Source organism: Aquarana catesbeiana, linkage group LG11 (assembly GCF_042186555.1).
Source record: "Aquarana catesbeiana isolate 2022-GZ linkage group LG11, ASM4218655v1, whole genome shotgun sequence".
NCBI lineage: Eukaryota > Metazoa > Chordata > Amphibia > Anura > Ranidae > Aquarana > Aquarana catesbeiana.
In genome coordinates this window covers 53021779-53045626 of record NC_133334.1, presented here as the reverse complement: position 1 = coordinate 53045626, position 23848 = coordinate 53021779, and the positions used below count along the sequence as shown (strand labels likewise).

General features: G+C 41.9%; 1 protein-coding gene across 34 annotated transcripts in view; it reads left to right on the top strand.

Annotated features, from left to right (window-relative positions):
• The window catches only part of MADD (MAP kinase activating death domain), a 175234-nt gene that overhangs the window by 57478 nt on the left and 93908 nt on the right, over positions 1–23848 (top strand). For 26 of the 34 annotated variants that reach the window (XM_073604395.1, XM_073604389.1, XM_073604391.1 and 23 more), the window contains exons 4-13: positions 3563–3866; positions 4028–4159; positions 10054–10167; positions 10253–10333; positions 11933–11989; positions 12796–12968; positions 20723–20958; positions 21050–21206; positions 22021–22124; positions 22715–22908. In XM_073604395.1, the coding sequence (XP_073460496.1) occupies positions 3563–3866; positions 4028–4159; positions 10054–10167; positions 10253–10333; positions 11933–11989; positions 12796–12968; positions 20723–20958; positions 21050–21206; positions 22021–22124; positions 22715–22908 (1552 nt within the window). The remainder of the gene's footprint in view (positions 1–3562; positions 3867–4027; positions 4160–10053; positions 10168–10252; positions 10334–11932; positions 11990–12795; positions 12969–20722; positions 20959–21049; positions 21207–22020; positions 22125–22714; positions 22909–23848) is intronic. The other 8 variants (XM_073604402.1, XM_073604401.1, XM_073604400.1 and 5 more) reach the window with 1 other exon arrangement.

The following is a 23848-nucleotide window of genomic DNA, read 5'->3' as shown; positions in this document are numbered from 1 at the left end:
ACAAACTAAAAAAGACCGAAATTTTGGGAAAAAAAAAGTTTTTCTTCGTTTCGGTTATAAAATTTTGTTTTCTCCTTCACTGATGGGCACTGATAAGCTGGCAGTGATGAGGAGGCACTGATATTTAGAATTGATAGGCACCAATAGTGGGCACTGACAGGCGGCTGCGATGGGCACTGACAGGTGGTACTGATTGGCACTGACAGGCGGCACTGATGTGCAGCACTGATGATGAGGTACTGATAGGTGTTACTGTGATGGGCACTGTGGTGGGCACTAATTGACACTGTGATGGGCAACTACAGCTGTTTCTGATGGGGCACTGACTGGCAGCTGATGGGCACCCTTTTGGCAGCTGTAGTGGCCTCTCTGAGGCTTCTTACTACGATTGGAGATGCAGGGTGTCAGACTGACACGCCGTACTCGCGATCGATGCGCTGCGTGCCCCCGTGGGCGCGCGCCGGCGTGTTATTTTGCTGGACGTCATATGACGCCCAGTCAGGATAACAGAACCACTTCCTGGCCGTCATTCTGCTATAGGCCGGGCGGGAAGTGGCTAAGGGACAATGTTTATATCTATTATGGTGTGGCCAAGGCACATAGAAAACAATAGGGATAAACCATAGGGCAATGTGCATGTATTGAAGATATGTACTGCGTAGGGGTGTGTGTGTATTTTTTTCTGTTCTTGCATACACATTTTAATAACATGTATTGCTCATTTGACTTTCCTTAGATAAGTTTCCCAGGCTAAGTTGGGATGTCTCTCTTCTTTCCAGTCTAACGTGTTTCTCTTCTCCGCTGGCTGTGCAAACAGCAGTCTTGTAATCAGTCAACTGCACACACTTGCTTGTTGCTTTATGAAATCCCGTATTACTTAATATTTTATGAAGCTCAATGACTTCCTCAGTGATTCTTTTATCGGTGTGTCTATGAACCTGACACTAGCTACTGGAAGAATGAAAGTCCCAGCATCTCCCTAGTCCTGGTAGAGAGTTTTTTTCACTGGAGCCTGTAAAGCATTGCAGATCACAGGTGCAATGCCAGGATCCTGCAGACTCTGTACACCATGTGGTATAAAAATAAAAAAGATGCATCTCCTGTCTCTGCGCTGTGGTGAGGTAGCAGCAGATAAGTATTACACCAAACTTTTATAAATCTTAAGAAAAAGTGTGTAGCTCCAAAAGTAAATGAACAGCAGTGAGATGAGAATATTGTGTTTATTAATGGACAACACATTGAAATAAAGTCCCAAAAAGTGTAAAGTGAAATTTATGTCCAATCATGTGGATGGAAATCAACATTAAAAAATGTAGTGAAACATATAGATTTATATGCACAGTCCCATGATATGATCAGCAATATAAACTTATAGGTGAAAACACAATAGTTCAGTGCAAAGATGTGCACAAACATTTGGTGGTGAGTTGAAAAATGAAGAGGTGATCCAGTACAGTGCACCAGAATCATCCACCGCACCACTGTGACATGGACACTCACCGGAAAATCTGGCTGCCATTACAGCAGCAAACATGCATCCAGTGTAGATCCGCCATCTGTTGTTGGGGAGGCTGTTCAGCAACTCGCACCATCCAGATGTAGCTGTAGTAAATAAAGCTCACCGGGAGCCAGATGAAGTCTCCATGGTGTAGTATTTATTGGAATTGTAAGTTAAAAGCCAAAATAAAATGAATCAAAACATATGACAATGAGTGCCACTGCCGACCCAGTATCAGACAGGGGCCTGAAAAAAAGTATTTGACCCCTGCTGTTTTTGTACGTTTGCCCACTAACAAAGAAATGATCAGTCTATAATTTTATTAGGTTTATTTTAACAGTGAGAGACAGAATAACAAAAATATCCAGGAAAACGCATTTCAAAAAGTTATAAATTGATTTGCATTGTAATGAGTGAAATAAGTATTTGATCCCCTATCAATCAGCAAGATTTCTGGCTCCCAGGTGTCTTCTATACAGGTAACGTGCTGGGATTCGGAGCACTCTTTTAAAGAGAGTGCTCCTAATCTCAGCTTGCTATCTGTATAAAAGACACCTGTCCAGAGAAGCAATCAATCAGATTCCAATCTCTCCACCATTGCCAAGACCAAAGAGCTTTCCAAGGATGTCGGGGACAAGATTGTAGACATACACAAAGGCTGGAATGGGCTACAAGACCCATCCCTAAGCAGCTTGGTGAGAAGGTGACAATAGTTGGTTTTTCGCAAATGGAAGAAACACAAAATAATTGTCAATCTCCCTCGGTCTGGGGCTCCATGAAAGATCTCACCTCGTGGAGCTTCAATGATCATGAGAACGGTGAGGAATCAGCCCAGAGCTACACGGGAGAATCTTGTCAATGATCTCAAGGCAGCTGGGACCATAGTCACCAAGAAAACAATTGGTAACACACTACGCCGTGAGGGACTGAAATCCTGCAGTGCCCGCAAGGTCCCCCTGCTCAAGAAAGCGCATGTACAGGCCCGTCTCAAGTTTGCAAATGAACATCTGAATGATTCAGAGGAGAACTGGGTGAAAGTGTTGTGGTCAGTTGAGACCAAAATCGAGCTCTTTGGCATCAACTCGCCGTGTTTGGAGGAGGAGGAATACTGCCTATGACCCCAAGCACACCATCCCCACTTTTAAACATGGAAGTGGAAACCTTTAAAAAAAAAAATGTAGGTGGAAACATTATGCTTTGGGTGTGTTTTTCTGCTAAGGGGACAGGACAACTTCACCGCATCAAAGGGATGATGGACAGGGTCATTTACCGTCAAATCTTGGGTGAACCTCCTTCCCTCAGCCAGGGCATTGAAAATGGGTCGCGGATGGATATTTAAGCATGACAATGACCCAAAACACATGGCCAACAGAGTGGCGACTCAAGAAGAAGTACATTAAGGTCCTGGAGTGGCCTAGCCAGTCTTCAGACCTTAATCCTATAGAAAATATGTGGAGGGAGCTGAAGGTTCGAGTTTTTAAACGTTGGCCTCGAAACCTTGGAGAGGATCTGCAAACAGGAGTGGGACAAAATCCCTCCTGAGACGTGTGCAAACCTGGTGGCCAACTACAAGAAACGTCTGACCTCTGTGATTGCCCACAAGGGTTTTGCCACCAAGTACTAAGTCATGTTTTGGGAAGGGGTCAAATACTTATTTCACTCATTAAAATGCAAATCAATTTATAACTTTTTTTGAAATTTTTTTTTTTTTTTCTGGATATTTTTGTTGTTGTTCTGTCTATCAATGGTAAAATAAACCTACCATTAAAACGATAGACTGATCATTTCTTTGTCAGTGGGCAAACGTACAAAATCAGCAGGGGAGCAAATACTTTTTTTCCCTCACTGTAAGTTTTACCTTAACATATATACTTTAATAGTTTTGTTCTTGTGAAACAAAATTGTATTTCAAAGAATACAGTGCTGCGATTTGTGTAAAAGTTATAAGCCATCCCCTCTATGACTTGTGATGTTCTCCTATTTTAGAAGCAGACTGCATTTCCCATTTTTTTTTTTTTTGTATTTGGTGTGTAAGAATTAAACTGATTAATATTTGTGTTTCAGGGACACCATGTGGAGGATTTTCACTGGCTCCCTTCAGCTGGAGGAGAAGTCGAATGTTCTCCTGCATGACCTGCGTGAAATTGAAGCTTGGATCTACCGTCTTTTGCGTTCTCCGACTCCTGTACAAGGCCAGAAAAGGGTTGATGTGGAGGTTCTGCCCTTGGAGTTGCAGCCACCCTTGACCTTTGCCCTTCCTGATCCCTCTCGTTTTTCATTGGTGGATTTTCCTCTCCACTTGCCCCTGGAACTTTTAGGAGTCGATGCCTGCTTACAAGTCTTGTCCTGCATCCTGTTGGAGCATAAGGTATAGCCAGATGCTACAACAGATGTATGAGTCAGCTGTTGCTTTGTAAAATTTTTCCATGATTGCATGCTTCGTCATACATATTCATGATCGGCGTCTGTTGGTGTTTTGAAGTATGAGATTTTAATTTCAGAATTTTCTTTTTCTTTTTTCTTTTTCAGGTTGTGCTGCAATCTCGAGACTACAATGCATTGTCTATGTCTGTAATGGCTTTTGTGTCCATGCTTTATCCACTGGAATATATGTTTCCTGTAATTCCACTCCTTCCCACGTGCATGGCATCTGCTGAGCAGGTATGAAGTAGCAACTTGTTTTTTACTATTTGCCACTGATTTCTGATATTTACCATGTTCTGATGACTGTTATTTTTAATCCAATCCTGGATAATCTCAAACTGTCCCTGCAGTCAGGGGCGTTCCTACCATGAAGCAAACATGGCGTTTGCCTTGGGCGGCATTTTTTTAGGGAGGCGGCTTCTGTACCGGGATGATGTCGTTTTTTTAGAGGTGGCAGTGGACTCTCTTGTAATAGCAATCAGAGCGGCTTACTAGCCGCTCGATTGCTATTACAAGCAGCAGGAAGGAACGCCCCCTCCTGCTGCCTTCCATGGCTCTCTTGGGCTCTCCTGTCCCTCAGGGAGACCTGAGCCACCACCCAGCGCATCCGCCGAACAGCCAAGCCGGAATCGACTTTGATCGGCTGTTCGTAACAGTAAACCGGAAGCAGTGACATGACATCCCTTCCAGTTTACTCGGAAACCATTGGCACCAGTTTTTAAAAATCTATAGCCTTCATAAACACTGATCTTGATGCTTTTGAATGCTTGTAAGTGCAGAGGAGGGACTTGGGGTCTTTTACCCCAGATCTATCCATAAAGAGCATCTGTCGCATGCCTATTGCTGTCACAAGAATGTTTACATTCCTTGTGACGGCAATAAAAGTGATTAATAAAAAAAAAAGTAAAGCAGCAGTGTAAAAATAAAAAAAAAAAATCAAAATTAAATAAATGAATACTGTAATTACAATTTTTATTTTTTATTTTTTTTTAAGTGCACCCATTCTCCTGTGCTCTCACGCAAAGGCGAAAGCTTTCCTGCACACACGCAAATAGCGATCATTCCACACATGTGAGGTATCGCCACGAATGTCGGATCATGGGGAAGTAATTCTAGCACCAGATCTCCTCTGAAAATCTAAAGTGGTAACTTGTGTAAAAGCTTTTAAAGCTTCGCCTATGGATAGTGAAACTTACGCTGTTTGTCGCCGTTGCACGGGCGTGCACAATTTTAAAGTGGCTGGGATGGAACAAATTTAGATGGGGGGGGGGGGGGCCCGATTTTAGTCTTGCCTAGGGCAGCACGGAACCAAAATACACCACTGCCTGCAGTGCCCACTTCATGAAGGGCTTGACAGATGACTCTTGCAACTGCAGATGGTGGGGTCTGCAGAACTCCTTTGGATACCGAGCAGTGAGCCTGGCCCAGCTATTATTCAGTCAGTCATCTGCAGATTCTACCACCAGGATCCAGAGCAGACGACCTGCCCATAGAGGTCATTTCCATCTGGAAAGGAGGCCGAGAGTAGTCTCAGAACATGCTAGCTAATTTGGGAATTTTTTGGAGTCTCCACGGAAGAGCTGAAGTTTACGGCCATGCAAACAGTGTTCTGGTCAGATCTATTCCGCCTGCTTTCCCTTTGGAGCTCCACAAAATTAAAGCTAAACTCCAAGCAAACAGCAAGTACACAGATAAAATACATATACGGGAGCTGTTTTACCAACTTAAGGATTTGTATGTCACACTTCACAGTTCTACCTAGTATCAGGGGAAACTGATCTTTATCTGCTGCAGTTTTGCTTTCACTTACAGGTCTCCTCCCCACCCTGTGACTAGACAGTGAAGGGAGAAGCAGCATACCAACAAGCTAATCTCCGTCGCAATGCTCTCTCCTTCTGTCAGCATGCTCCTCTCACTGCAGTATAACTGATGGGCTTTGGTGCTTTTTCTCTGTGAGCTTGCTGTACAGATTGCACAGTAGAATGTAATAGGATGATTGCAGGTCCAATTTGGAAACTTACAGAATTTGCATTTAAGAAATACATTTTATGAAAACAGAGCAGTGTTATTTTGTGTCTTTATCTGCCTGGAGTTGAGCTTTAAAGGAGAACTCTGGGCAAAAACTTTTTTTTACATGTACTTTTTGTTAATTTCCCACCCTCACTGAATATGCCATTCATCTTCTTCTTAGCTCAGTAGTTTCCTTGCAATGGCCTGGTAACTTTCAAATACAACCGTTACTTGCCAGTGGTTTCCTGTTTGTAAGACCGGTGGCTGCTTTTCCTCTGATTCCCTTGCTGTAGTGGGAGGAATGAACTCCAAGACCCCCTGTCTATACCGCCAGTGGAGGTGGTACAGACCTTGTCCTAAAAATGACAGCCCCCCTGGGCTGCTCGAAAAGGCTGCATCTGTGTGTAACCTGCTGTATGTGAAACCGTTTCATATGCAACAGATAGCGAGGCTTGCAAGCCGCTCAGTGTGTGTGAAACTATCAGGTAATATAACTACTTGCAGGGAAAAGATCAGCAGTCAAAAGTAAGCGGAGATGTCCGGGGTGGGCGGGGCCAAGCAGCTATCAAACACCAGCCAATAGGATGACGACTGGGCAGGCCCCCCACGTTTTCTGTGGCTCTGCCCCCTTTCGTAAGCAGCCAGATCATTGACTGGCAATTTGATAGGTGCTTGGTCTCGCCCACGCCCGATAGCGCCGCTTTGTTTTGACAGCTGATCTTCTCCCTGCAAGCAGTTATATTACCTGACAGTTTCACACACACTGAGCGGCTCTCACTGTCTGCTGCATGTAAACTCCCCCTCTCCTCTGTCAGTGCCTACAAGTGCTGCCAATCAATGCCCATCAGTAGTGCCCATCAGTGCTGCCTATCAGTGCACAAAGTACAGGGATAGTAAGAGAAGCTCAGCAGCCAGACACATTGTCCTAGCTGCAAAATGCTAAGTTTAATTTTTTATGTTTAATTTTCAGTTTGCTGTGTATTATATGTGAAGGTACATTTCACAGAGATCAGTATTGTGGTAATATTGAAGTTCATTGATATTTCCATCGATTGAGGGTTCCACCATTATTGTTAAGTTGTTGATTAATAAGGTAGCGCTGCACTTTTTTTTTTTTTTCATGCTACCGTGTTGCTTGCATTACTGATATAAAGCCACATGTCCCAGCTCTTTCTGTGGTGCGGCTAGGGATGTACTTGTATGCACTATACAAGCACTGATTGCTGTTAGAAACATTGCAGGAGGAGGAAATTTTCTAATACTGATACTACAGCAGAATACAGTGTGTATAATATAGAATTATGGGCATGTGTCTACAGTTCAATAACGATAATATAAAGCATGTGAGGGCAATATGTTTATCTGCTGTTTTGGCTGGAGGGGTAGAGATTTAATGAAAATAGACTACATAGAATGAACTAAACATTTTGCATATGCATGCTTTACAGTTTTAAGAATTTCACCCCACAGGTGTGTTGTGCTCAGCAGTGTGACTGAGAATGAGGGGCATGATTAATGTTGAAAAGGGCGAGTTCAAATTTAACATGTACAGGCCTAGTGTACCCGCCCACATTCACTGCACTTCCCAAAGATTCATGGGAAATGTAGTTCCTTTTCCTGTAAAAAGAGAGGAGAGGATATGATGTAATCGCTGTTGTAACAGCTCCTCCTTGGCAGAATAGATGCTGCATTTTTTGACTTACAGAGAGGACTTCCTGAAAATTCAATCAGACTTTTCTCTTCAATGGTAAGGAATTTCACAAATTTAATAATGGTTAAGGGTTTTGTGTAGGGGGGTACACTAATGGGGGATTTCTTTGCCACTTCCAGAGTTCTGCTTTAAAAGCAAAAGCCTAATTGTTTTTGGTCCGTTTTTTTTTTTTTTTTGCAAGTTTATAAACTGTGTTCTACTTTTTTGTGCATGTATCAAATATTTGATATGCAATAAGCATTTTAATACAGGGTGCAACCAAAACACTCAGTTTGGTGAATATTGCTATATTGATCTGTGGTATTTCATGTTTCTATTGAAAATTTAACTTTTTCAATTGTTGAGCATAATGCGCATATATATATATATATACACTTACACACACAAAGATATGTACAAAAACACTTTACATTCGTTTCATGTGGCCTGAAAATGGTTGTATCTATTAGCTGCATTAAATGTGCATACTCTCATGTGACAATGCTTCTGTACAGTATAGGAATTCACTTCCAGGGTCTTCCTTTTAGTTCCTATGTGAGTACTTCAACATTGCCATAGCACTGTTAGGAGACTTTAGCAGCCTTGGACTTAGCATTGGTTAATCAAAAGGTGATCTTCAGAGTAAAGATTCACATTTCTATGTGCCTCTAAATTGTTCACACAAAATGGACTGCGCAGCTTCAGAATACCAGTCCTTTCTGTAAGAAATAAAAATCTTTCCATGCCAGTTATATGGAAGGTTTACAAGCTTATTTAGTTGCCTCTCCTTCTCTGCATACAATAGCTGAGCATGTCCAGTCTGCACACTTCCAGCACCTCTCAGCACCTTCCTTTGGCTGTGCTAGGTACTAGATGTGGAAAAAAAAAACTAATGCCGTGTACACACGACCGGACTTTTCGACCGGACTGGTTCGACGGAACGAATCCGTTGGACAGTCTGACCGTGTGTGGGCTTCATTGGACCTTCAGCAGACCTTTTTCTGTCGAAAATCAGACGGACTTTAGATTTAGAACATGTTTCAAATCTTTCCGACAGACTCGAGTATGATCGAAAAATCTATTCGTCTGTACGCTAGTCCGACGGACAAAAAACGACGCAAAAGCAGCTATTGGCTACTGGCTATGAACTTTCTTATTCTAGTCCCTTCGTACGTCATCACGTTCAAACGAACGTCGGACGTTTGATGCTGAAAAGTCCGCCCGTGTGTACACGGTATAAGGCTTTTTTTATACACGGAGTACAAAAGTTCTCAGACTTGTTGGTCAGGAAAGGAACCCACTTTAAAATCCATGATGCAACCTGGTATGTATGAAGGCGGGTATCATTTGATGAAATAGGGATTTCATTTGATTCGCTTTGCTGGTTAGCAGGGCTGAATTCAAGGGATTTTTTTCTTCTGCATTTGTGGTGGCCCCTTCTCCAATAAGGTTTAAAATTGAATGGGCAACTGGGCAAAGGTGGCTTGGGTCTCTACCGTTAGGAACTTGCAGCGGTTGTAGTACATATCTCCCCATGCTGTTTTGCCCTACAGCACTATTAAAGCGTTATTAATGGCAATATTTATTTTCTTTTAATAAAATAATAAACATGTTATACTCACCTGCTCTGTGCAATTGTATTGCACAGAGCGGCTCCGAACCACCTTTTCTGATGTCTCCTGCCAGCGCTCTTGTCTTCTCTTCTTCTCTGCCTGCCCCCATAGCAAAAGCACTTGCTATGGGGACACGTGTGTGGCCTCACCCCCATAGACACACACAGTGTGCTTCAGTCCCGCCCCTGCTCCCTCTTCAAAGATTTGATTGACAGCAGCAGGGGCATATGGGGGTGGGGGGGTGTAAGGATCTTATAGGTAAAAAAAATGTAAGTGACTGGCCTCAGGTGATACACGGATGTTAAATAAATCCTCCTACATCAATTGTACCTGTTTATCCAAATCTGTTTTTCCCCTACTTCCATTCAAAGTGCAGAATATACACAGGATCTCTCGGCTCTGAAAAAGCAGGGGGGGGCGGAAAGCTGAAGTTACATCAGTAAGGAGAGCTCTGAGAGCTGATTGGAGGGAAGGGACACACACCCGTCACACAACTCAGAGGAACAGCATGGAGGCTGTCATCAGCTGGAGATCCCTGCCCTGTCACCCTTTTTCCTCTTGGTGTCAGGAAAAGTGTCAGAAGTGATTCATGCTGATAGCAGAGGGAGTAGGCAGCAGACATAAATGAAACTTGGTGCTGTTTATTAAGACAAGTACACACTATAGAGGGATATGGTTTTTGTTTATATTTCATGTCTGAGGTTTACAACCGCTTTTAATCCTTCAGAACCATTTAAACTTGCAATAGAGCATTCGTTTATAGAATGTGTTGGTGTTTATTTCACATAAGGACGTTTAGAGTTTTGTTTTGTTTTTAGCTGCTCTTGGCACCCACTCCGTACATCATAGGAGTCCCTGCTAGCTTCTTTCTCTACAAGTCTGACTTTAGGATGCCTGATGATGTTTGGCTGGTAGATCTGGACACTAACAAGGTACGTACTGAACCTTTGTGATCATTGTATGCAGTTACCTGTAATGTCTCTGATTTCAGTGGACTTTTCTATTTCTTTCTGACAGGTTGTCATACCTACTAATGCAGAATTTTTACCCATACTTCCGGAACCCGAAGCATCCGAGCTCAAGAAGCACCTTAAGCAGGTGAAGGGGAAACTAATACAATGATTTTGCTGGTTTCTGCCAAATAAAGTTATTGCTTCACATCGCACAGTGGTTAAAAAACTGTTTTAGTTTTTGCACTGCATTTTTTTTCTCCTTGGTGACTTTTTTTCTGTGCAGGCTAGTCTATTTTCTGTATTTTTTTTTTTTTTTTAAACTATTTTATCGTGTGGCTTCTTTTTTTTCCCTCAGTCCCTTTCCTCTATTCATCCTTTTATGTTGTATGTTGTCTAAAAGTACAACTACAAAAAAGTTCCTTTCCCCCAATACTAATCTAACCCAGACCACTCCATCCAGGGGCTTACTTACCGGTACTCAAAATAATGAAGGAGGTCTTTTCTGATGTTTACATCCTCAGACCTGAAATTTTTTCTGGTGCTGGCTGCAACTGCAAAGTAACTCTTCATAGACTTAGCTGGGACCATACTCCTACACTGGTGACACTAGAAGTACGTCTCGGTTCAAGTTGAAGGTGACACTCTGTGCAGGTTTAGCCAGTGGCAGAAAAGATTTTGGAACTGAAGATCAAAAATAGTGGAGTCCATTACTAGGTAAGCTCTTTGTGGTGATGTGTAGGTTAGATTTGGTTAATGTGTGAGGGATTGGGGTTGTGTGTTCTCATATTTTTTTTTATTTCTTTTTTTAGAAGATAAGTAGTTCCCCTTATCTGTTTGCAGATTTTATATTTGTATTTTTAATTTGCTTTATTTTTCAGTCTCTTGTTGTTTCTCCATGTCATTCTTATTCCCCCCCCCCACCCTCCACATTTTCTGCCTTCCTTTCCCTTTTTTCCCCTTTCCCTTTTTTTTTTTCCCTTTCCCTTTTTTTTTTTTTTTTTTTTTTTTGCCTTTCCATTTTTTTGCCTTTCCCTTTTTTTTCCCTTTCCCTTTTTTTCCCTTTCCTTTCTCTTTTCCTTATCTGTTTCTTTTGCCCTTTTTTTACCTTTCCTTTTTCCCTTTCTCTTTTTTTCTTTTCTTTTTCCCTTTTTTCTCTTTTCCTTTTTACTTTCTCTTTGCCTTTTTTTTTCTCTTTCTCTTTTGCCTTTTTTTTTTCTCTTTCCCTTTTTTTTCTTTTCCCCTTGTTTCTTCCTTTTTCTCTTTCCCGCTTCTTTTTTTTTTTCTGTGTATTGCTCTTTCTCTCACTATTTAACTGCCTTTCTCCTTCGCTTTCCTCTGCTTTTAGTTGCCTTTGCTCTTTACTCATTTCATCTTTTCTTACTCTACTTTTCTGTCTCTTAATCACTTGATTTCTATCTTGCGCTTTGTATTTGTTTGTGATACAGCTGGTTTCCTCAGCGTAACATAAGACTGCTTTCTGTAAATGGATCTACCAGTCTGGATCCTATTGCAGTGCTACTATGTTATATTTTGAGCTGCAGTTCTGTGCTTTATTTAATACATTTTATATTCTTTATTTTTATGCTACAATGTTCTATCCTCAATTAAGAACAAACGTGCTCTCCATTTTCTCATCTGTGCTCTGTGATTGGTAATTTATTTCCCTCCATCCTGTCTCTTCTGTGCTCATGTGTTCGTCTTGTCTCTGATTGGCCGCTGGTGTTGTCATGTGACGTCCTCTCAGTGTCTGCACAGCATGTCCGTGATCACGCAGCAGCGCCTTCTCGCCTCCGATAACAAGGTTCTTTCTGTTCTTTCTTCCTATTACTAAGATTGCTCTGACCCAATTATGTGTAGGTGTTTCCAGTGGACTCAAAGCAGATCTTTGCCTGGACACAGTAAACCTAGATCAGAATATGCTGTTTAATCAGATCAGCATCCAAGGTTTATTGACTTGTGGTGTTGTTCCAGGGGATTATCTGCATCAACTAATCCTGTGCACAGTGCAGCAGAGATTATAATCCTCTCACAAATTATAAATTGCGTTATTTTATTTTTTTCTGTTCCTTTATAGTTCTGTTTCTTGTCTGATCAGAAATATTAAGTTTATTGTAAAGGTAATTGTCAGCTGGCTATAGGTCTGTTTTATGTTGGGGCCTACGTAATGTAGATAAATAGGCATATAAAATATTGACATAATTTAATGCCAACATTACCATTCTGAGGATTGGGATGCCTGAACCATTTCGGGTAACTTCACTTTTTAGCAGATTTCACCATAAACACATTTGGCCAAACTTGTCAACTCTGGGTGACTTGCACCAAAACTGGACAGGTGACAATAATAGCCAACTATTTGAACAGTCAGATGTGACACGTATGCAGTCATATATTTTTCTATACCAGCCATTTGGTATCAAAACAAATATTGATCAGTTGAAATGGTAGTACCATGCTAAACACCTTTGGGATTATTTGGAATGCTGATTGTGTGTCAGGGCTTCACCTCAGTGCTTGTATGGGTAAACCATGCCTGGGGGGGGGGGGGGGTTGGGAAGGTAGTTTGAAAGCCATAGCTTACATCATTGTGTTTTTTCACCTGTGCAGGCCCTGGCTAGTATGAGCCTAAACACCCAGCCTATCCTTAACCTGGACAGATTCCATGAGAGCTCAGAGGCTGCCATGCTTCGACCCCACAGTGATGCCCAGGGTACCCCTTCCACGGAGTTCAACCCCCTTATTTATGGAAATGATGTTGACTCTGTAGACGTGGCGACACGGTAAGGTGGCAGATGCTATTGTGTTGGCCTCTTGTATGCTGCTATTTTAGAATTGTGGTTTTTGCAGTGTTCATATGATGTAATGGTAAACTTTCCCATATGTACCACCTATCTATGCTGCTGAAACACTGCTGTTTTTGTATTGGATATTACTATACAGTTGATTTTTATACAGAGTCTCCTTCTTTTGGGTCTGTGTTGACAGGCTTTTGTTATTTTCAAGCGGGTTTTGAATTCTCAAAAAATCTGCAAGAATGCTGTACCCCCTGGAAGCAGGTCACTATTGTATTTTTTTCCCACCCCTACCCTCTTTCATCCTTCTGCTTTTTCTTTTCCAACCTACACCTCGCCTGTATATTATGGAAAAAGTTACCCTTAGCCCACAATAATACCTTTGCCTAAATGCAACACTTATTGGCCATGCAAGAAGAGTGCCCTTCATTGCATTTACCATATGTACTTGCCACATGCCTTTACTTTAGAGTGGGCCTTTTGACCTTTTTGGTCATGTACTATCTGTGTTGACACACACAAGCTGACCAAAATGCCTATTATCATATACTTTATTGTAATGTTTCCTTGTTCTTAAAGTACAGCTAAAGGCTCTTAAATGACAGTCTAAACAAGTACCAAATTCAGCTATTATGTATTGCACAAGCCTCATACAGTAAACAAAAAAAACTTCCTTTATCTTCCCGAGTCTGTAGCTTGCACTCCCAAAGTAAGATCACGCCCATGCTTTCCCAGTAGCCTTCTTCACTAACACTTTAACTTACGAATCTGCCAGTTTCAGACCAAAGGAAGGCAGATTTGATGACTGTCTTGCACCAACTTCAGGCACAAGGAGTGGTTGTACGAGTTCCTTCAGAAGAAGGGCTTCAATGCTTCTATTCAGTTTCCCAATCCGAAAACCAAATAAGCACATCCACCAAATACTTGAGTCAAAATCACTAAACCGATTTCTTTGTGTAACAAAATTCTGGATGGAAGATCTCTCATTGCTTTCCAAGGGAGATTTATTGCCTCCGTAGATGTACTAGAAGGCTAACTCCATATTACCATTTTCCTATCGCACCAGTGCTTCCTGCGTTTTGCAGTGGGAGACTGGCACTTCCAGTTTGTGGTACTGACATTCAGAGGCTCCCATGCACCCCCGGTGTTCACAAAAGTACTTGCCTGCTTCTAGAACTTTTTCGAATGCAGGACGTTCATGTGACGTCATGCTGAAGGCCTACTTGGCCAGGACCTTGTCTGCTAGTTTCCAAAGGACCATTTGGTTTCTTCAAACCTTTGGCTGGATAATCAACTTTACAAAATCTGATTTCTACCTCTCATTTAGTCTGTAGTACTTGGGTCTAAATTTGGACACAGCCTAGGCTAGAATGTTCTTCCTTTGGGAGAAAATTGCCTCCCCTATGGCTCTTCAACCCTTAGAGCACCAGGTCATTCCTCAGTTTTTGCATGAGGGTTCTGGGCATCTTGGTGACTTCCTTTCAAGCAATTCCCTTTGCCTAATTTCACTTCAGAACCCTTCAATCCAGAATCCTAAAGCCGTGAAACAAGCAGATCAGTCCATAAATCACTCAATTCTTGTCAACGAAGATCTCCCTGACATGATGAATCTCTGATCCTGCCTTGAAATCCGGAAAGTTTTTCCTTCATAAGACTTGAAATGTTGTAATGACAGATTCCAGCTTTACAGGCTGGGATGGAGTTTACAACTCCCTTAGTGTTCAGTGGACATAGTTCTAGAGGAGTCACAACTTCCCATCAGATTGTCTCTACGACATTGGAACTCTCTTCTATAAGGTCGCCCAGTCAGACTACAATCAGTACAATGGCGCAGCAGTGGCCTACATAAACCATAAAGGGGGCACCAGAAGCCTTGCAGTCCTGAAAGAAACAAGTTCAATATTGTCATGGGCAGAAACCTGCATTCCAGCTCTTAGCAGCCCGACTTTCTAAGCCACCAATGCTTTGATTCATGGGAGAGGCCTCTGCACCCACAATTCTGTGGCTAAGACTAGAAAAGGGGTGAAAATGCTGCGCTAAACCCATACAATCTAGGACATGAAAGCAGCGAACACACAAACAAACCAAGTCCAATGAGAAAATATAAAAAATAAGTGTAGTGCTAAATATTGCTATCAAAGTGACCAAAAAACAATGTGTATATGTATGTATGTGAATCCAAAACACCTCAGGTGCATGGGCAAAGTGAATACATAAAAATATAAAGTAAATATGTGACAGAAAAATAAAAAATTATGGAATAATAGCAGCGAAAAAAACACCAAAAGTCCACATGTGAGGTAAATATGTGACAGCAAAATAAACTTCAATAATAATGAAAGTCCACATATGAGGTATCCAATAATTGGGGAACTTTCTCCTCAATCTTCAACAAAGAAGAAGTACCAAAAGGCACGAAAGGTATTCAATTAGAAAAGGTGGGTAACCTTACCAGATCAGTTGGACGTACATACCATACGGCAGTGCGTCAAAAAAGCTTTGAGACACTAGATCTCCAATGGGGAGGTGATGCCGGGACTGGACAGTATCCTGCAAACTGCAGACTCCAATAGACACAAGATTGAAGGATGGTCCCAAACGAGAATTCCAATGCTGTCGGTCGCAACAACCGTTCCAAGAAAGAGATGGTCCAGGGATGGTCATCAACACTCGAGCATGGGAAAAAGGAAAAAAGGGGAACTCCACATGGTGCAGGTCAACCAAAATGGGATTTATTTGAATAAAATACCATATATAAAAATATAAAAAGTGATCACAAAAATAGATAAAATGGCAATGTGGGAAACTAGAGGAGCTTTTTCCCATGCTCAAGTGTTGATGACCATCCCTGGACCATCTCCTTCTTGGAACGGTTGTTGCGTCCATTAGAGTCTGCGGCTTGCAGGATACCGTCCAGTCCCGGCATCACCTCACCATTGGAGATCTAGCGTCTCAAAGCTTTTTTGACGCACTGCCGTATGGTATGTGCGTCCAACTGATCTGGTAAGGGTACTCACCTTTTCTAATTGAATGCCTTTCATGCCTTTTGGTACTTCTTCTTTGATTGAAGATTGAGGAGAAAGTTCCCCAATTATTGGATACCTCACATGTGGACTTTCATTATTTTTGAAGTTTATTTTGCTGTCACATATTTACCTCACATGTGGACTTTTTGTGTTTTTTTTCGCTGCTATTATTCCGTAATTTTTTATTTTTCTGTCACATATTTACTTTATATTTTTATGTATTCACTTTGCCCATGCACCTGAGGTGTTTTGGATTCACATATATACATATACACATTGTTTTTTGGTCACTTTGATAGGAATATTTAGTGCTACACTTATTTTTTATATGTGGCCAAGACTAGCCCGTGGAGTAAGTTTAGTTCCAACTTGTTTATGCCTTCTCTCTGATGAAGAGCCCTATTAGACCGTTGCGCAAGATGGAAGGAAAGGGTTCTGTTCTAGTTATTCTCAGTTTACCAATTTGGGCCAGAAGAATGTGGTACACAGACAATCAATCAAATATCTAGTGGATGAGCCTTTGCTTCTTCCAAACAGTAACAGACCTACTGGCACGAGGGCCCCTGTTTCTACCGGTTTCTCAGTCACTGGCTTTAAAAAACATGATGGTTGAAACCCAAGTCCTAAAGTATAGGAATCTCTCTGACTCTATTATTCCCACCTTACATAGAGCAAGGCCCAACTCCTGCAAGATATACAATCGCACATGGAAGGCCCATTTTGCATGGTGTGATGACAGAAGGCTTAACCCTAGGAAATACTTTCACTCGTATTTTGGCCTTTCTTCAGTCTGATATTGATGTTTTATATCATGCCATCAATACTACCTCCAGTGTTTTTGCACAAGGTCAAGGTAGTTTTGAAAGGTGGTCTGCTCCTTTCACCTTAATTAGGGCATTGTCCTCCCTTTCCAATGTCCTTCCCCAAAACATGACAAGGAAACTGCCCCACATTGCCTAAATGTGATCAGGGCTGTCAGGGTTTACCTGAAAGTAGCAGCTTCTGTTTGCAAGACTGAGTCCCTCTTTGCATTTCCTGTGGCCCATTCTAGATGACACCCTGCCTCCTGCTCCGCTATTGTCAGATGGATCAGACAACGCATTTCCACGGCCGGCCTACGCCCTTAAAGAAAAGGTTTCTCTCTTTCCTATCAGAGCCAATTCCACCAGAGTTGTTAGTGTGTCCTAGGCTTTTCAGCATCAAGTAACTGTTTTGTTTGTAATGACCGAACTTGGTCCCCTGTTCACATGTTCTCCAAATTCTATCAGGTGGATGTTCAGGCTTCAGCTGATGCAAGCTTTGGCCACATGGTGCTTCAAGCTGTTATCTGAGTATTTGTTCGGTCCTTTAAACCAGGGATCCTCGAACTACGGCCCCCCAGCTGTTGCAGATCTACACGTTCCATGAGGCATTGTAAAGCTCTGACATTCACAGACATGACTAGGCATGATGGGAATTGTAGTTCCTGAACAACTGGAGGGCCGTAATTTAACCACTAGGCGTCCGCGCTCTAGCCGAAAGATGGCTACAGCGTGGACTCCAATTGCCGGGAGGGCGTTTACTTCCGCGTTGCGCGCTCCCGTGGGCATGCATCGGGGAAGTTTTGTGCTGGCCGTGTCCCTTGGACACAGCCAGTCACAGATCGCTGAAAACGGCCAATCATAGCGGCCGTTTTCAGCACGATCGGCGGTGCCAATGAGAGACGATCTCATTTGTAAACATATGAGATCATCTCTCATCGCCGGCTCTCCTCCTCACACAGAGACAACGTGTGAGGAGGGAGAGCGAACCGCTGCGGCGGTAAGTGAACAGAAAAAAAAAACGAAAAAAAAGTGTCCCCGTTGCCATCTGTCCCTGCCATCTTTCCCTGCTGTCATGTCACTGCCATCTGTCCCCAGTGCCATCTGTCCTCAGTGCCACGTATAAGTGCCATCTGTCATCAGTGCCACATAGTGCCATCTGTCAGTGTCACGTGCCATGTCACCAGTGTCACGTGTCATTAGTGCCATCTGTCATCAGTGCCACGTATTAGTGCCTTCTTTCATCAGTGCCACGTATTAGTGCCATCTGTCATCAGTGCCATCTGTCATCAGCGCCACGTGTCATCAGTGCCACATATTAGTGCCATCTGTCATCAGTGTCACGTGACATCAGTGCCACGTATTAGTGCCATCTGTCAGTGCCACATATTAGTGCCATCTGTCATCAGTGCCATGTCTTAGTGCCATCTGTCATCAGTGCCACGTATCAGTGCCATCTGTCATCAGTGCCACATCAGTGCCAGGTATCAGTGCCATTTGTCGTCAGTGTCACATGTCTTTGTCCTGGTTCTCCAGGGCCTTCAAAAGTGTAATAGGTAGTCAACAAATTAGATGTGTAATTTATGCTCCTAGAACACGTGATGGCGCTCCCTGCATGTTGGGCCTCTATGTGGCCAGTCTGTGAAAAAGTCCCACACATTTGGTATCCCCATACTCAGGAGGAGTAGCAGAATGTATTTAGGGGTGTTATTTGTGGTATACACATGCCATGTGAGAGAAATAACCTATTACAATAAAAAATTTTGTGGGGGAAAAAAAAAAAAAAAATCTTTATTTTGCAAAGAATTGTGGGAAAAAATGACAGCATCAAAAACCTCACCATGCATCTTACTAAATACCTTGGATTGTCTACTTTCAAAAAAGGGGTCATTTGGGGGGTATTTGTACTTTCCTGACTTGTTCGGGTCACAAGAAATGAGATAGGCCGTCAGTACATCAGGTGTGATAAATTTTTTATGATTTACACCATAACTTGTAGACTCTCTAACTTTCACACGGACCAAATAATATCCACTAATTTGGGTTATTTTTACCAAAGATATGTAGCATTATAAATTATGGCCAAAATTTTTGAAGAAAAATTACTAATTTGCAAAATTTTATCACAGAAACAAAGAAAAATGTGTTTTTTTTCAAAATTTTTTGTCTTTTTTCATTTATAGCGCAAAAAATAAAAAAAACAGAGGTGATCAAATACCACCAAAAGAAAGCTCTGTTTGTATGAAAAAAAGGCCAAAAAATCTTTTGGGTACAGTATTACATGACTGAGTAATTGTCATTCAAAGTGTGACAGCGCTGAAAGCTGAAAATTGGTCTGGTCACGAGGGGGGTTTAAGTGCCCAGTTGTCAAGTGGTTAAAGACCCCTGTTTTAAACCCTTGTTTTTGTTGTGGGCTTTTTGGCAGTTCTGTTTGCCAAGTTCTTGCCCACCCCTCGGTTTTATTGCTTAGTTACGTCCCAAGGACTATGAATACCAATCCTGTACTGTATGATTAAGATGAGAGGAATTTTAACTTGCCTTACTTTTGAGTACAGTGCAGGACACAGGTCCCTCTCCCCTCTGTGTTTTGATCACAACATATTGCTTGCGTCCAATTACCTGAAGGTAGGGGTTTATAATCCATGATCAATGAATACCGGTCCTGTAAAATACTCCAAGATAAGGAATTTACAGGTAAGCCAAAAATCTATTTTGCTTGCTTTTTTCATCCTCAATTTTCTCAAGTTCTGTCCCAATGACACCCATGATCAAGATACGGAGTGAGGGGAATCTTACCAACAAGGACACATATAGCAAACAAACTGTATGAGGTTTTAGGAGCTCATCACTCTATCCAATGCAAAAACAAATATTGTCTGGAGCTCCACTTTATTGCTATTTATTACCAAGTTTCTTTTTTTAGAGCTGTAAGTGTTCTAATATGCTGTGCAATCAAGGTAGCTAATTGTGCGTGTATGCCTTGGAATGATTACTGCCATGGTTTCTTTAATGACATACAAGAAGCTCCCAGTAGAGTTTTTGAATCTCAAATTAAGACCGTTTGGATAAGAAACCAAATACTCGCTATTTGCCTCTGAGAATATATAATAGTATATTGGAGCTTGCTTAATAGGACAAAGCTGTTTGCAGTTTGTTGTAACTCCTACCAACCATCTTTTAATAATCTGATTTCTGTAAACTGAAAGCCATTTAATTGTGTAAAGAAAGCTAAAGAATATATATTACAAAGAATCAACGCTTTATAAAATATTAATATAATTTGATAAGGTTTTTTGTATTTGGCTGAATCTATTGGCCAAACCTCTTCTTCTTTTTATTTTTTTTGATTCCCTACTTACTTTAGATATACTTTAAAGTACTTTTAATCTTTTATTAAAAAAAAAAAGATAAAAATGTGGTTTATATGTACCTGATCTGTGCAATGGTATTGCACAAAGCAACCACTTACCTCGTCCTCTGGGGTCCCCCACTGGCGCTATCCCCTCCTCCTCCTCTGTGTATACCCCCATAGTAAGCCATTTGCTTACTCTCTCCTTACAGGACTTAACTGACCGCAGCAGAAGCCTATGGCTCCTATTGCTTTCAGCAAAGCCTGTGAGAGCACAAAGAGGGGAGAGAAGATGCACAGCCCTGGATAGATAGAAGATTTGGGTATGTGTTAGTGAGGAGGGGGGGGGGGGGGGGAACTAGTATTGGGAGGGTTTTTTTTACCTTTTTAATGCAGTGAACCTTTAGGGTTTAGAACCACTTTAAGCTTATTTCTTTCACATTTACAGTCTATTTGAATCAAATACATTTTAAAAATCTATACTTGTCCTTTAAATTATCTGTGTTCTGTATACCTGTAATTGCTTATCGCCTTTCTAATCATCTCTTTTTTTTTATTTGACGGTAGGGTTGCCATGGTCCGATTCTTTAATTCTCCCAACATGTTGCATGGTTTCCAGCTGCATACCCGCACTCTGCGCCTGTTCCCCCGGCCTGTAGTGGCTTTCCAGTCCTCTTCCTTCCTTGCATCACGTCCCAAGGCTACCACCTTTTCTGAGAAGCTGGCCAGAACACAGGCTGTGGAGTATTTTGGAGAATGGTCTCTCAACCCCACTAATTTCGCCTTCCAAAGGATACACAACAGTAAGCGCCTTTTAGATCTTCTGTCGGCTCATTTTCCACCTGCTTTCCCCTTTTTCAGATAGTCTTTCTCATTGCATCTCTCTCCCTGCAGATATGTTTGACCCAGCTTCAATTGGAGATAAGCCAAAGTGGTATGCCCACCAGCTGCAACCCATCCATTATCGTGTGTATGATGCAAACTCCCAGCTGGCGGAAGCACTCAGTGTCCCTATAGAGAGGGATAGTGACTCGGATCCCACTGATGACAGGTCTGCTTTATTTTGCCTTCTTTTTTTGTGATTTGTCATTTTGTTATATCCATTCTTTGTTTTAAAGGAAATGTACTGTAAAATGTCACTGTTTTCCTTATTTACCAAAATTACTGAAACAGTGATTGTTTACTTCACTCAGAATAGTATCTCTTAAAGCGGAGCTCCGCCAAAATTTTTTTTTTTTTTTTAAAGTCAGCAGCTACAAATACTGCAGCTGCTGACTTTTAAAACATGGACACTTACCTGTCCAGGGCGCCCGCGATGTTGGCACCCGAGGCCGAACCGTCTCTCGGTCCTCGGGTGCTGCCGCCTCCACCTTCGGTAAGGGAATCAGGAAGTGAAGGCTTGCGACTTCACTTCCCGTTTCCCTACTGCGCATGCGCAAGTTGCGCAGCGCAATACGGATGGTCCCTGCTGTCTCTGGGACCCGTGTGTTTCCCAGCAGACAGCGGGGGGGGGGGAAACAGGAAGTGGCGTAAATAACCGCAGATTCTGCGGCTATCTACGCCGGAAGTGGGTGCAAATACCTGTAATATACAGATATCTGCACCCCCCTCCCCCCTGAAAGGTGCCAAATGTGACACCGGAGGGGGGGAGGAATCCGATCAGTGGAAGCTCCACTTTTGGGTGGAACTCCACTTTATTATGAATCAAAAGTATATTGGTCCCAGTCTTCACTCGTATGATTTAAGGTAGAAAGTATTTGAGTTGTCTTACCACTCGGTGCAGTGGTGATGTTTAACAAGGAGCTGTCATTTTGCCTGTTTTGATTTTGTAGTACTTTAGTTCTATTAACTATACTGTTTTTCAGTGGCAGCGACAGTGTGGAATATGATGACTCCAGCTCTTCTTATTCTTCTCTTGGCGACTTTGTCAGTGAAATGATGAAGTGCGACATCAATGGTGACACACCTAGTGAGTATTCTGATGAGTGAGTTTAGTAACTTGAGTTACTTAGCACTAACCCAAAGCTAGTTCTTTTTTTTTTTCTGACTAAGATGACGCCTTAAATATGATTGGTTGCTGTTAGTAACTTTTAGGTGGTTGTAAACTCTGCCCTATACCCAGTGAAGTAATTGTTCTCAGGTGATACACATAGATGAAAAAAAGCCGACATAAGTTGTACCTGTTTATTTGCAGTCTAATCTATAAAATCTAGAATGAATAAAGCTTGTCTTTGCTGTCGGAAATCTGGAGGTGGAATGTTGAAATGGCTCTCCCTATGAATGACGAGAGCGGACTGGAGGGAAGGGACACCCCCCCTTCAAACATGAACATAACCGAGGCTGTCAGTCACAGGCTGTGTGCTGAAGATCCCCTCCCCTGTCATTTATTTTCCTTTCTTTTCCTCTCTCCTCTGGATTGAAACAAGTACACACTATGGAGGTATAGGCTTTGTTCAAATTTCACGTCTGAGGTTTACAAACACTGTAAATTACATGATGGCTTATTAATCCTCTTCATTAAACAAAAATAGGCTTACGGTGATTTTGTGCTCTTCGTAGATGTGGATCCACTGACTCATGCTGCCCTGGGAGATGCCAGTGAGGTGGAGTTTGATGATTTTCAGGAGTACTCAGGAGAGGTGGAGGAAACTGCTCCCGACAGTGAGAACTCACCTGACAACAACCAGCCGCGTTCAGGCTCCAGCACCACCGCCAGCAGCAGTCCAAGTACTGTCATCCATGGAACCAACACGGTGAGCTTACACGGCTTGTCATATAGGCAAAACTTCACCCAAAAGGCCTCCTTCCCTACCTCCTCATTTTTTGGGGTTTTTTTTTGGAGGTGGGGGCGATATTGGTATTGAATGAAACAAAAAACCTGCGCTGGCAACTCACCATACAAATAAATAGATAAATAATAAAATAATATAATTCATGAAATAAATATATAAATATATATAAAAAAATTATAATTCATGAAATATACAGGTGCATAAATGATGTAGACTGTGTAAAATTGAAAGAAGAGCCACCTAGGAACTATGCGACTCAAAAAATCCAATATCGCTACACCAGTGCAATTTAGAAAAATGTGACATGTAAATTGTCATTCATGACCACAAACACAAATGTAAAAATAGTGATAAAAAAGTGCAAAAAAATAGTGTAGACAGTGTAGAATTAGCAGAAAAGCCACTAAAAACTATGCGACTCAAAAACAATTAAATGTCGCTAAACTAGTGCAATTCAAATAATGTGTCATATAAATTGACATTCGTGACTACAATTACGGGTAAAAAACCTCTTATGAGACAGGTGCCAGATGCCAAATGATATATAAAGAAAATAAATATAAACATAAATTGCTATTAGCGGAGAGTCCTTTATATCAGGGTGTTTCTTCACAAAAACATTCAACAGACTTCAAGCTTTTCAATCCGCACACTAGGTCTGGGCATGAAGGTAGGCTAGTGCTGATAGTAGTTATGAAGAGACTTTGGGAACCACAAATCTCCCGTTCCACCAAAAAAAGAGAGGAGAATGCATATAGTGTAAAAACCTATGGCACAGTGAGATCACCTGCGCATATAAGCGCTACTCACGGAACCGATGTGCAGAGCAGGCATTCAGATATTCCGTCGGTGTTCGCTACTGAACGGCGTGCGTTCCACCAACTCCAGGAAGTGATGTCAC